The sequence below is a fragment of the Trachinotus anak genome, unplaced genomic scaffold, assembly GCF_046630095.1.
Source record: "Trachinotus anak isolate AG129_WGS33_773 ecotype Australia unplaced genomic scaffold, CSIRO_AGI_Tana_v1 ptg000010l, whole genome shotgun sequence".
Taxonomy (NCBI): Eukaryota; Metazoa; Chordata; class Actinopteri; order Carangiformes; family Carangidae; genus Trachinotus; species Trachinotus anak.
In genome coordinates, this window is record NW_027273861.1 from 23,281,502 (window position 1) to 23,296,815 (window position 15,314).

The 15,314-nt window shown below is 39.6% G+C and overlaps 1 protein-coding gene across 3 annotated transcripts in view; it reads left to right on the forward strand.

Moving 5' to 3' along the window:
• Positions 1-15,314, forward strand: part of bcar3 (BCAR3 adaptor protein, NSP family member) — a 76,427-nt gene that overhangs the window by 48,194 nt on the left and 12,919 nt on the right. For 2 of the 3 annotated variants that reach the window (XM_071486308.1, XM_071486309.1), the window contains one exon: positions 13,684-13,812. In XM_071486308.1, coding sequence (XP_071342409.1) covers positions 13,684-13,812 — 129 coding nt within the window. Of the gene's footprint in view, positions 1-1,550; positions 2,032-13,683; positions 13,813-15,314 lie in introns of those variants that run through there. The other variant, XM_071486310.1, reaches the window with a different exon arrangement.

The window sequence follows — 15,314 nt, forward strand, 5'->3', positions numbered from 1 at the left end:
AAACTACATAGTCGGTGCAACTTTAAATAACACTAACACTAGAAAATCTGTCATTCCCGTTTGTCAGCTGAAGTTGCTGAAACTGTTCTCTCCTCTGTACGCAACAGACAGATAGAAATAGAAAACATAGAACCTCAGCACGGCGATTTCTGTCCCCCGTTGTTTTTCCAGAGCATTCCTGGAGCAACGGATGTGTGTATTTTAAGGTGGACATTTAGCCTAGCTGGTGATTTGGGGCCACTGTGGTTGGCAGTTGTGTGTGCGTGTGTGTGTGTTTGTGTGTGTGTTGCTGTGTGGTGCCCCAGAGAATGTTCTACATGGATTTCCTTTGTGGATCCTCAGAGAGTTCATGCTGTAATTAGAGGCTCCATTTCCTGCGGCGAAATGTTCCTTTAACTGGTTGCTGCTGGGATGTCACCCTCAGTGTGTGTTTGTGTCTTTGTTGATGTATCTGACTTCAACATCATTCTGCCTATACTGTATATTCATGTTTTTTTTGTTCCTTTTTTTGTGTTTGTATTTGCTGTATGTGTGTGTGAACTGGTGGGAAAGCTATGGCACTTCACGAGTGTGTGGGTGTAATTGCTTAGCAGTCATTAAGTAACACAAATGGCCAGCTATTTATCAGCATCAATCACACACACACACACACACACACACACACACACACACACACACACACACACACACACGCGTAGCTGACTCTGTCCTCTCACTCATGCAGCCTGAACCTACAGCCTTCTGCCATTAAACTTTTTTACATGGTTGCTGTCAGCGTCTGGGAGCCGTTTCCTTGGAAACATACTTTGCCTCACAGGAAATGATGTTTCTGTTTTTAGTTATAGATAAAGATGAAAAATATAGATGAATAGATGAAGAACTGTTTTTTGGAGGAGCAGAGATATCAACCATAGCTCTGCAGTCAAAGAAAAGAGTGCCACTTACAGAAACTCCAGCTCCATCAACATGAGATCCAAAGAGAATTACATCAGTGTGGCACACACTGTTTGATTGACAGGTGATCTCTGACAAGTACGGCGCACAAACTAAAAAGTAAAGACAAAAAGTTAAAAAAAAAAAAAAAATCCTTCAGATTCTGGCTTTTCAAATATGAATAAAAGCTGGTTCTCTTAATCTTCTGTGACAGTAAATTGAATATCTTTGGATTTTGGACTTTCATCTTGTTCTTTGGGAACTATTTTCTGACCATTTATAAACCAAACAATTAACCTGTGAATTGACAAAACAACCATCAGATCAACAAGAATGAAAATAATCATTTGATTCAGCCACATCTGCAAATTATCTCCAACTCAAGAGACACAAAATTTCCAAAGAGTGACATGTAGTAGAGATGATCATGTGTTAGAGCCCTGCGGTTGATGCAGAATCTATATATCCATCTATCCATCCACGTGTTTTCATCCAGAGACAGACTTTGCATTTGGGCCACTCCCAGTTGCTGCACACACGATTTGCTCAAACCAGATCACATGGGATCTGTCTCTCACCCATAAATGGAGCTTGGGAGGGTGGAGTAAAGAGGAGGGGGTGGGGGGTGTGAGAAAGGATGACTGAAGCAGAGTGAACGGTGGAGGGTTCACTCTGCAGGGGACTGTGGAGGACACAGACAGGGAGATGATGGAGATACTGGGACCTTAGGCTGACAGATTTTATTGTCTCTAGAAGATTCTGACATATTCCAGTTCATTTATATCAGTCTGACTACACTGCAAGTATTTTAGTCCTCTTGAGTATTTTTAACTCTGTGATGGAAGTTTTTCTCGGAAGATGCCAATGTGAATCGTTCATGGACTTGTCAGTTGGTGAAGTCATCCGAGTTACGGTTCGGGTCTGTAGTCAGGGTGACTAGAGCTGGTATTTACAGCTGAAGTTCGCTGGCTGGAGGCAGCAGTTGGTTTCCCAGTTAGTCCTGAAAAGTTAGCAAGAATGTCCGAGCGATGCAACCTGAAAACCCTGACAGCAGCTCTGTGTTGCTTCTACCACAAGAACTCTGTCATTACAGCAAAGGTGAGAGAAACAGGAGAGTGTGTGTGAGGCTGCGTGTATTATCCTGTGTGTCAGTATCTATATATCATTTGTTTGTGCTTTTACTTGTGTGTGATGTATGACAAGTGTGTTTTCAAGTGCACATGTGCATGTGTTTTTGTGCATGCTTATATTCTGCAGCCTATATGCAGTGGGTCTTCCTAAGTGTTTGTGTTTTACCCTCTTTCGGTGTGTGCGTTTTAATTTGAGTTGTTCATTTGGTTTAATTACATCATATTTGGGAGATTTGTCTCAGGGCTCCCTCATCTGCCAATGTTGTTTTAAGGGAGACCACAGGAAACTGGGCGATCCACAGTGAGACATTAGAAAGAGGAATAATTAAAAAGACAGAACTCTGTGTTTTAGAAAACAATCTGAGAAGTGCATGGTAACACTTCCAGCCGGAGCAAAATCTAATCACACTGAATAGTCCTCCTCTTTCCCTCACTCTCTCTGTGAGCTGAACACTGGGCTTTTATTACTCGGACCAGACGCTCTCATAAATGACCAACTGTGTGACTGTCTGCCTGTGTGTGTGAATGTGAGATATATAGCAGGCTTCATCCGCAACTAGTACTCAGCTGGCAGACAGACAAGGCAGTGTGTGATGGCAGTGGTGAGACACAGACAGTTATGACCAGAGAGGTACCAGGACAAGGGTAACAGTCCCTGTGAGGATGAGAAATTACTAACTTGTGATACTTTGTCTTCTTTATGACGTCAGTGAAATGTATGAACGCCATTAGGATGATTGGATGGAACAAGCGGCGGTGCAGCAGGCTGACGTGACGTTGTTTGTCCCCGTGTAGATCAGCCAGGAGATGGTTTGGTTCTGTGCCTTTTGTGACGTCATTTACATCTCCGGTTAAAACGTAGTGTGTGTCTGGATAAAATAAAACGCATGTTAATGCAAGGTGCAAATGTATGTCACACGTGATGGGATCTGTGAGGAAAAACTTGAGATTTGAGCAGATCTCACAGTCCACAGTCAGATGGATGAAAGGGAATCTGTACAGAGTTTAGTTAAGTAGTTTTGTTGGATTTATTTTTATTTAATTAATTTGAATGCCCTGTAGCTTCTAAAGTAGTGGAGGCTAATCTGACTGAAAGCCGCACTGAAAATAATTTGATTCCCAATAAGACATTTCTAAAATACAAAACAATAACTGGAAACAACATCAAAATTAAAGCTTAAAAATGCACAAATTAAAATCAGCAAATGACTATAACACCACCACAAAATTCATTACAATGCACAAGCATCCAGACGTGGAACAAAACGTAAAGAAAACTGAGGAAAATGAGAATATCACTCTGGGTAGGACCATGATTTACCAAGCCTCTGAACTTGCTTGACTGTCCATAATAAAACATGATAAAAACAAGTGCACAATACATGTAGTGTCTGTAAGCAGTTCAGGTTTTTAAAGAATCTGAGCAAAAAGTAGGGCAGAAAAATGGCAGAGCAAATAAGATCACACCGTGCAGAGATATCTAACATATTAGTTTCTAATGGCACTTCCTGTTGATCCAGTTCCAGCAGGGACAGAAAACAAGTTAACACATGTAAGTACCTGCTGTAAAGCGTGATTGGATTAATTGTTTTCTATCCCAGCTGATGAGCAGCAGTGGTTCTGTTTTAATGTCAGATGCATGTAACTGAACAAGGAATCAGGGCTCATTAATTCAAACTGCCCCGTCTCCTGATTCAAACCTCACTGATTTTCTCTGTCATCCCAAATGAAGTTCTAATCAATCAGACTCGGTCGTGGCAAATGTCTGTCGATGTACCGATTTAATCCAGAGAAGACTGGAGTCACGCTATAATGCTGAATCCCCTTGCTGCCTCCAAGCCCTCGTGGTGTTGTTATTCCTGTCTCTGTGAAGATTCACCCATTCACAATGATCTGATATCTTGTTCTTTATGTCCCCTATGGTTCATTTACAGGGAGAGTCAGTCTGTTAATACTGTATGAGTGGCTTTGATAGGACTCACACTCTGCATGTTTTATCAGTAATCAGTGTCACCCACAACACTGCCTTCATCATCCTCATCTCTTGCTCTACAATTGATCAGTTTTCTCATTTTAGCACTGCCCTCCCTCCACGTTTCATCCTCTGCTCCTCTCTCTGTATCTTCTCCATGTCTTCACTTGTGATTCCAAAAAGCCCCGGGTTTTATTCCATTCTCCTCTTTATTCTCTCCTCCATCTGTCTGTTTGGGAGGTCGCCATTCAACCAAAGAGAGGCAGCTTATTGTTTCTGGGTCTAGTATCTAGAAGTGCTCTCAGTCATGAGAAACCCCAGTGGCCTGTTTAGCATTCTAAACCGCAGTGGAAGGCAGAGTTAGGAACGGAGGGAACACAGGATTTACAATTGTTTTGTTATTCATGTATGTTTTGTTTGAGCTCCATACCATTCGATGATGTTCTGTTAAATAAATCAAAGGACAATGGAGGAAAAAAAAGGAAAAGGAGATTCAGCAGATTATTTTATAAACTGATGTCATTATTATACAATGCGCAGTAGCTCAGTAATTTTATACATTTGTTCCCATGGGAATAAACCCTGTTGCACAAAATAAACACAGTGTATATTAAAATGCTGTTTGTCTACCATCAATCTCTTGTTGCAGCATAAGCTTCCTTTTCTCTTTTTGTACAATAAAAAGGAATTTATGGAGAGCTTGAGAGAGTTCTAGTTGAATTCAGGTCAATACAAAAAAGTTTATTTTATCCCCAGGGGATAATTTAAAGAGGCATAAAGAGTTGACTATAAAAATACACAAAGAACACATACGGGCAAGACAAACTGTATATGACATGGAGAAACAACATCAGTGCAAAACAAAACCTGTGATATTTATAATGACACTGACAATAACATAACATGGGAGAATGACATTACTATAGCAAACATAACTCTACACATGAATAAGTGACTGTACACATTTGGTTAAAAAAAAATGGCTGTTTTAGAAAAAGTCCTAGTGCAATAAAAAAAAAAAACACATGGATAGAGAGCAGCAAAGTCCAATAGTTCTTAACACATCAAGCACGAAAAGTTAAAAAGCCTCCAGCCTTATCCAGAGCTCAGCGCTTTTTTCCTGCAAGCCTGGAAAGCCTGGAAACAGTCACTTGAGATTTGTGTCATCCCGGCTAGATGCAAACACTACATGGCTGACACCAGAATATTACACCCATACATGCTTCTTGAACATCTCATTCCAACACCACGGGAATTTATTTGGTGCTACAACAGCCTCCACTCTAAAGGTTTTAGAACCTGGCTGCAGGGATTTGCTCCCATTCATCCATAAGAGCATTAGTGAGGTGCAACACCGATGCTGGGCTGGCTCAGAGCCTGCGTTACTGTTCATCCCAAAAGTCTTGGTCAGGACTCTGTGCAGGCCGGTTAAAGTTCTTCGGTTAAATGATTTTAGAGTAAGCTGACCAACCAGCAAACTAGATGATAATGTGATCTTTTTTAAATTTCTGAATCCTACGAATGACTACGTCTCGTGAATATAAACTGAAGCATTATTTTGAACAGCTGTCATGTCTTTGCAAATGTGCAGCCAAGTCTAGGAAGGAGGGTTGGTGGTTGAGTGAAGGAGAGAAATATGACGGATCCGTCTCAAGCAGATAGATCAACACATTGTCATCACACAGTGTGAAAGGCGAAACCGCTGCTGAAACTGTCGTCAGAGGGTCGATTTAAAATCATCACCTCATCCAGGACGCCTGACTTGGTGCTCAGTGTACGTGCTGTACATCTGGTACTGAGCCTGGTGTCAAATAAATACTAAATAAATTTACTGTAGACACATGCACACACACGTACCCACTGCACCATAGTATCTCAGATATGACACTAATGATGTAGCTGTCCCACACTGACCAGTCAGATGCCTGCTGGTCTAAACACAGGAAAAAGCATCTATTTAGTTTAGTGTAAACAGGAAAGGTGGGGACCTTGTGATGAGGAACTGAAGATGCAGATCATCATCAAAAGATCAACAACCATTAGCTTTCATCAACCTTCCTCAGTTTTGGGACAGTCCAACCAATCAGAGACATCCTCCCTCTGTTACTATTCAGCTGCACTGAACTAAAAAAGCTGGGAAGAAATAAAAATGAAATAAATTTCCTCAGGATTTCATATCACTTGATGTGGAGGTATGAATACGTTCTTGCTGAATAATCACGCAGCATCCAAGTGTTTTTCATTGCCTTACTCTGGCATGTATTTTCTAAAGTAGCTGCACGGCTGATGGATTGCATTCATTTAGTTACTTTTCAAAACTTCCCCTCGAGGTCATCCGACAGCAAGATGGTTGCATGCAGCAGCTGGAGACGGAGAGAGACGTAGTGGCTTAAGGAGGAGAGAGAGAAACAGAAAGGGAGAGACGGATGAAGAGAAGAGGAAATACCAGATAAAGAACAGTTGATACACTGTTTTAATGATGATGATGTCCTTCGTAAAAAAAAAAAAAAAAGATCCCGATTTTATCTTTCTTGGCAGCGCTGGAAAAATAAAATCCATCTCTTTAAGTCATTTAGGTACAGAGTTTGAAAATCTTTTTTAAAGGCTGGTATCATATGACTTTGACCGTCAGCCAGAAACCTCAGCTTGTAGATGCCTCATCTACACATGCATATCAACACTGAGCTTCCATGCATGAAATTTTTAATCAAATGTCATGAGATACAAGCACGATGATCTGCCTTTTTCTGCCTCGTTTCAAGAAACCTGCACTTCCTCCTACTGTTTTAGATAAGTCACACATTAGACTGACTGATTTAAAGACACTTTCATGGATTTCAAGACTAAAAATGAGACAAAACGTTTGTGAAATTCAACTAAATGTAAGAAAACACAACACTTATACCACCACAACAGTAAACACAATGATACATCGCTCCTGTAAAACCTTTTCCTGCAGCGACATCACACATCACACAAGAACATGACGATGCATACATTGCTAAAATGTTATGATGTGTTAGCTTCGTTGTGGATTAACGTTTTACATTTTTGCAGTCGGAGCATTAGATGATTGTTGTCATACGTTGGACAGATACTGCTGTGGTTTCCTGTTGATGTGATTTTCAATTGAGTTTGAGTCCGTCTGATAGCACGTTTCACTGTTTTACCTCAGGCTGCTTTCTGGCCCCTCTCAGATTAAATCAGTGATGTTCGACATAAACTGCAGGTCAGTGGTGTCACCAGAAGAACCCTGGCTTCGGTGCTTTCTTCCAGCTCTCAGATCATAATACAGTACACACAGGATCTGGGCAAGACGAGGATTATTATGTCCACTCGTGTGTGTATGTATGTGTGTGTGTGTGTGTGTGTGTGTGTGTGTGTGTGTGAGAGATGATGAGAAATCAGAATTATAATGCTAAAAGGTTATTTGTTTTCACCTCCCTGATCTCAAAGGACAAGCAGCTTACACAGTTGCTTCTGATTGGTCACCGCTACGTAAAAATGGTTTGTCACAGCGCCAAAAAAAAAAAAAACAACAAAAAAACTCATGTATCATCTCCTCCATAAACATAGAAACCTGTCAGGGGTTAAAAAAAAGTACTTTGTATTCTTTTGTAAAATCCAGGAAATCCAAAGAAAATCCAGTCACAGTTGAAATCCTTTTAAACAGCACCCTTTGTTTTTAGCTGGACTAAAAAGTGCCGCACCTTAATGCTGAGTAAGAGATTATTTTTATGGCATGTCAGCTTTATTAGACAGCTGAGAGACATAGCAAAGGTGAGGGTGAGAGTGGTTGACATGCCCAGCAATCCTGTGCTAAGTTCACTCCATTGTATTCATTTTCGCTCTCTGTGTATGTATTCATGTTGATGCCTGCAGTGCACTGTTATTACATTTTAACAATACTGATTTATTTATATAGTACAGAGTCAACAGAGTTGAATTAGAAGTACTATAACACTTGGGGCAGTCAGTTCCCCCTGCAGGGTCGTGCTGAACGATGACAGATATTGTGATTGTATGACTCATGATTACAGTGGGAATGGTAATTTTTCGCTGAAAAGAAAAAATGGAGAATATGATTTGTAGGGTGGGGGCATCTCTGCAGCACCCCCTTCATTTATGTTTTGTTGTCACACATTTCACCTTTTACCAGCCGATTTGGATATTGCACTTGGCGATTTTGCAATTTCAATAACTGATGTACATCCACAATCAGTGGATGGACAGCTGATATCACTGAATACAACTGCAACGTACGTATTTTTTTTAATAAATATTTATGAGCAATGAAATTTACAGCTATTGGTGAAGTTTATTATATATCATCTTAAATGATACTAGTGAATAGTACAGTAGGACGGAAGAAGAACTCAAATCCTTCAACTGCTGCGAGTAAATGTTGAGCTTCAAACATTACATTACATTTATTAATTTGGCAGATGCTTCTATCAAAAGCGACTTACAAGTGAAGGACAAACCTGTGTTGAATTGATGCTGTCAGGTCAAAGCCTCACAAATCTGACTAATTAAGGGATTTTAATTTGTGCAATTGACCAGTTGTAGGATTACATGCTTCTCCGCAGTAGGAAACGATTCTGTACATTTGCGTTTATTATATTGAAAGCAGCACACAGATTAGATGTGAGTTAGCAACAAAAGTATATTGTCATCAGGCTAAACTAAATCAAAACTTTTTTTTTTTTTTAAATAGCCACGTTGGAATACAATACAATCGTTGGAGTCATACGTTGGAGTCATACAATCTTGCCATCACACAGTGACGGCAAGATTGTATGACTCACTCATTGTGAAACCTACAGAAAGTACAGCCATTAGGAAAATGTAGTGGGTAACACTTTACTTTTGTCCCTTCTATTTAGAATTTATAAGCAGTAGGTATAGATTTAATATAACACATAGTTTTGGGTTTATAAGTGTTTATTAATGTACCGTATTTGTCAAGACTTATAATTTATTCATAATAATTTGTGTTATATTTTCTGTTTATTCACCAGTTTCCAGTTACACATGAAAAGTTGTTGAAAAATACATGAATAAACACTTACCTGGTTACAACAACATTATAATAGAATAGAATATAATGGGAACCATAGAATATAAACAACACTAAATATGGGGGATTAAAGTGGTAATAATACATGAAGTAGAAAGTCCAATGTTTTACTTTGAAGTTTGAGTAGAAGTACAGTAGAAACTCTCCAATTTGAAATGCTCCATAACTTTAAATGCCACTTAAATTCACTATTTGAGTAAATTTACACAGTGTGGTTCTTTCCCACCTGTGGTTGTGTACCAGCTAACCGTGTCCCTGAGTTTCATCCTGTCTGTGAGTCACTCTGTGTCAGCCGGTATCACAGGATGTTCACAGTCAAAGAGAAACTGTTCTGATGTCTTCACACTGATTACAGATAAACAACTGGTTCAGCAATTCATGTGCGCTGAGGCTGAATTTCCCCAGATTACATATCAGTTACTTCACCTTAGCAAGAGGCAGTTGCTTGTGAAGGTGTCTGACTTTATGGCTCTGTTGGGAAACCGTAAACCTGTATAATCCGTGAGGCTACAGAAGTAAGAGAGAGGAGGAAAAGCAAGAGAGGAGTGGAAATAAAGATGTTGGAAAGACAGTAACAGTCCACTGCTCTGGTGCTGCTGCACTGTGGTCCACACACACACACACATATATATATATATATACACACACAGTATAAATGTAGCCTCTCAATAAGGATGACATCATATTGCAGGGTCTTATTAAAGGCCAGCCTATAAAAAAATCCATCCGCCATTTCCATCTCTTCTTTTCCTCCTCTCCCTCTCTCTTCCTCCCTCCCTTTCTCTGCCTTCACTCCTCTCCTGCTACTCCTTCCTCATGTACAAGATCCATGTGTCCCCTCCCTCCCCATTCACCTCTTTATATATACAGTACTGTACGTCCTTTTCACTTTACTGCCATGCATCCATCTTCTCTACAGCCCTCCCACTCCACCGTTCACGGTTCTGTTGGCAGTGCAGCTGCAGATGTAAAAGCATTTTATTGTGACTATTGTAATGAATGTAGTAATCCCAGATGTGGTTATAATGAAAAACAAAAGGCTCATACTGCATCAGTAGTTATAGAGCTCCAACACAAGCCAAATAACCTGGAGTTAATACAGTGACCTGCTCTTACGGTACATTTGTCATTCATCCAGTTCAGCTCTCAACTTTAAATTTGTTGTGTAATGCCGGTACAACAGGAAAAGCACGTTGCCCAGGCAGTGCGTTAATGGGTGTAACGTACTGCTTTTAACAGATGTACAGCACAGAATAAGAGAAACAAGGAAAAGTGAAACAAAAAATATGGTGAAGCAACATCTGAATCTTCTCATTTCATTAGATAACTAGATTACTAGATTGACCTTCTCCCTAAAAAAAACCAGTCAACACACATTTGTCTGCATAAATTTGATGGGAGATCTACTATGGACTCCATGAAGTGAAGTTTTCAAGTAGGTTCAGCTAGTTTGCTGTGATCAACCTGCACTAATGGAAAAATGGACAACTGAAATGAAATCATTTACTTTTTTTGTATTCCTGTTTCAAAGTTAAATGAAATAAACGAACAGATGGTACAAAGGCCATAAGGTCACTACGAATTCAGCTGTTGAAGAAATTAAAGAGAAAAAACACAAACAAAACAACCTTAAAATTACAGAATGTTTCTGCTGCAAATCTCCATTTAGTTCAGATTTTCACATTCTCTTTATTTATTCATTTATTCATTCAGTCATTCCTCTAAAGAAAGCTGAAAATGTAGTATGGCCACACTAGTTGGCTCTCCATTAGTAAACATTGAATCTGATCCCATACAGTGAAATCATTGCAGCAGCAGAACGTGACTAAATGACAGTTTGTTTCTACGGCCCCGAGTACTTTCCACTGCTGCACCAGCACACACAAAGAAACACACAGACAACACAAGTCCTGCCGCACTGTTCGGTGTCTCTGCTTCAAACTAGAAACAAACAAAATCAGTGCATGTGCGTTATGACGCCAGTCCTGCTGTGACCTGTTCCTCTGTTTTCTGTGTAGAAGCTGTAACAGGATAGGGTTGATTTCCCGTCATACATGGAGACATGGAGACTGAGGGCAGAGGGGTCTATTCTAATGACTTTAGAGAGAGAGATATGGAAGAAAAAGAGAGGTAGAAATACCACAGAGAGAGAGAGAGAGAGAGAGAGAGAGAGAGAGAGAGAGAGAGAGAGAGAGAGAGAGAGAGAGAGAGAGAGAGAGAGAGAGAGAGAAAACAAGGGGTATAAAGATGAAAGGATCCACAATGATTTAGTTTCATGGGGACGCTCCAATTTCATGTACCTGGCTCAATAAATCCCTTTGACCCTGAGTCATAACTGGTAGACAGATGCGACCGGTGATGGGGGGTCACAAAGCCAAAAAGGCTGGGAACCACTGTCCTAACATCCAGCAGAAACAGAGCAATACGGGCGTCCCTTTTGATTTTCCTTTTCTTGCTACCAGTTGTATTCTTCATTTCTGTTTTACTGGTTTAAACTGCTCACCTGGGAAAACGTCTGAAAAATGTCTATTATTGAAATATTTGCTCCTGATTTGGTAGATGAAAGTGAATAAATAGGACAATTACAAACAGACAGAGGGGGAGTATGAACCTTTTAAAACTACTGACATTAATTTTACTTGACATAAAAAATAAAAGTCTATTCTACTACTTAGCCTGCACCACTTCCCAACAGGATAATGATAAGTGCTTTGCCTGTTTTTTGCTGCTTACAGTACATAATGAAGCACAGAGTTATTGTTTTTGTACAGTGCTGATTACAGAAGAAAAAAATGACAAAACATAACATATATCTAAAATATTCAGCTGTGAACTAACAGGTTAAAAAGACACAGATAAGTTCAGGGAGTTGTTTGCGTCACAGGAGTGTGTGTGTGTGTGTGTTTGTGTGTGTGTGTGTGTGTGTGTGTTTGTTTATGTACGTCAGGTATGGGTGTGTATGGAGGCAGGTCCGGGCAGCTGGGTGGGGTCATGTTGATGACATCACATTAGGAGGCACTGGGTGGAGAGCCAAGAGAGGGCGAGATGAAGAGGAAACTCGTTGAGGACAGACAGCGAGAGGGACTGTGTGTGTGTGTGTGTGTGTGTGTGTGTGTGTGTTGCTTGAGAGAAAATGTGTGTGTTAAACTGTAGAGACAAAAAACAAAGTGTGTGTGGCTTTGTATGTGTTTGCTATGAAGTGTGTGTTTGAAGAATGGAGAAAGAGGGAGCGATGCAGAGACCCAGCAGTTGTCATGTAAGTGTGTGTGTGTGTGTGTGTGTGTGGGGTGTGGGTGTATGTGCGTGTGTTGTGGTGGAGGTGGTTTTGCTGACTCAGCATCCTGTCAGGTTGTTACAAGATTTTTCTGTGCTTCACTTTTATCATTTTCCAAACTTTTCTGGGCACGCTGTTGGGATTAATTATTATTGATCAATTATTGATCAATCTGTTCATCATCTGTCAGGTGTCTGAATGAGATCAAACTGTCATGATACATCTCAGCTTTGTAACATTTATGTTTTTGGTGACCTTCAATCAATTTGGTTTCATAAGGTGTAAAGATGTTTGTTTAAAAAAATGTGATTTTAGACTTAAAAGAATTGACCTTGTCTTTTAAAACTGGCTTCAAGGTTTATCATTTCAGAAAGAATTTTTTTTGTGATAAAAGTTACTGAAAACATTTCAATTGATGAAGCTGTTGTGTGCAAGTTGTGTTGCCTTATCATTGGTTTGTAATTTCTTCTGTGTGTTGACACACTGTGTACTTGCTATTGGAAGTTTGCCTCCTGAAGAAATGTATGTTGTAAATAAACCCAGTAGTGGTGGAGGTAATAGTAGGGTATGCAGAGGAGTAGTGGTAGCAGTTATAGAAGCATTAACACTAATAATTACACTATTTACATAACTGATAATGTATGAAGAAAATACATATATGACAAAATAAGTATGTTGAACTGTGTTGAAAATATCTTGATTATTATGACTAAGCTCTGACTTCATACCTGGTTTGGATAAGTGTCACAGTTTCTGTCGCTCCCAACCCAGGGGTCGTGACCCTCCAGGGGGTCAAAAGATAATTCTGAGGAGTCAACAAAAGTAAACAAGCGTAAAAAAGAAACCCATATGTCCTTTGCACAAACTATTATTTTGCTTTAATATTTAAGTTTTTATGGAGTATTAGACAAGTTGACCTATTTAGACTTTAAACTATTAAAATAAAACAACAAAATAAATCAGTCAGAGCTCACTGACAGGTTTAATCAGTGAGACAGGACGAGGATTTCCCCATCAGCTTTTCTGTGAGCGCTTGCGTCCATATGTTATATTTCATTTCATCTTCCGTGGTCAGTTATTGTTGTGTATGTGTCTTTGAACTTTGACCTCATTACTGTTTGTTTTAGTGAATAAGAAACTGTTGTGATTATTGTCAGCCTCTTGAAGGGTCAGCTTTACTCCTGTAACTGCTAAAATTCATATCTGTGTAGGAAATATTTAACATTATCTGCCGTCACAGCTATGCATGACAGGATTGTCAGGACTGACTTTTTTTTTTCTTTTTTAATTGTAGTTCTCCAGAGACCAGTTCATTCTGGACTGTCCTTCAGAGAAACTTCGCAGAGAGCTGGAGGAGGAACTGAAGATGAACAGTGAGGAGCCGAGAAGCCACGCGTGGTACCACGGAGCAATTCCCAGACAGGTACACACATAAATCTGAGTCAGGAGCCCCTCCCTTTTGAAAAGCCTGGTTAAAAACTTGTTGAACCAGATCACCTATTATTAGACCGTCATGCTGCACACACTGTGCTTACAGGAAGATTAGCGCTTAAATAGTGGCCTCAGCTGTAGGGCTGGGGTTGTAACATTAGGTCAGTGTATAAAAAGCCTCTTTCTGTATGGTGTATATATATGTGTGTCTTTGTGTGTGTGTGTGTGTGTGTGTGTGTGTGTGTGTGAGAGAGAGAGAGAGAGAGAGAGAGAGAGATTGTGTGTTCCCCATGAAAGTCAGCTCTGAGATGTAATCATTTTTAATAAGCTGCTTCCTTTGGCTAAACTAAACTACTATTATATACTATACAAACACTTGCTTAATTAAAGTCTGTAAGTCTGTGTGTGACTATTAGTGTGTGTGTGTGTGTGTGCGTGTGTGTGTGTGTGTGTGTGTGTGTGTGTGTGTGTGTGTGTGTGTGCGTGTGTGTTAGTGTAGAGGGAAGAGAGCCAGTAAATGTAACAAGAGTGGAATATAAATAGAAAGATGAGGAGACATTTCCAGCTGATTTGGTGTTACCTGTCAAACAGAAGTTGTTTTAATTTTTGAAAGAAATTAAATCTCATGTCTGTGAAGTTTGTGCCTCCTAATGCCCCATGGCTCCGTTTTTAATTGTCATTGATTCAGTGACGTGAATTGGTTTTTTAAAAGTCTAATATCAATAATCTGCTCTTGTTTTATGTCAGCTGGGAGTTAATGACAACTGAGTTTTCTATTTAGGCTGGTAAAAAGTTTTATGTCTGCATGCAGGTCTACAACTAAAGATTGCTTCCATCAATTAATCTCCTGGTTATTTTCTTAGTTAATCAAGTCATAATCATTGTTTTGTCGAAATCTACATCTAAAATACTCACATTGTTTTACCCCACCAATAGTCCAAAACCCAAATCTTATTGAGTTTACTTCATATTTACAAAAAGCATCAAATTCACTCATTTGAGAAGCTGAAACAAAGATTATTCATTTATCAAAATTGATTTATCGACTAATTGTTTCCACTCGATTCGCACCTATCCACCTACCCAACTATACAACTATCTTTCGCATGAAAGTCAGTTCTTAGCCTTGGAAACAGTAGTTTTACAAAGAAATCTAATCATAATGTAAGGTCTGTCTACGAGCTTTGTCTGGAGCTTTCAACCCCATCTTGTGCTGCTGCATACCTGACAGCTCAGGTGTCATTGATAAAACCCAGTGACCTAAGTATGAAACTTCAGTCACATGATGCAGCTGAAAGCTCAGGAGAAAAGCTAGTAAGTAAACCCTGAGTTAAGTTTGTGAAAGGTGAAGGAGAGCACAGGGGTTCCCAACGTGGAATTTTCCTAAAATTGTTTTCATTTTCTCTGACTTGTCTCTTTTAATTACTTTTTCTTGTCAAATACTGGATAGTTTTTGCCTCTTAGATCCTAAATAAATACTTATGAAACAATATG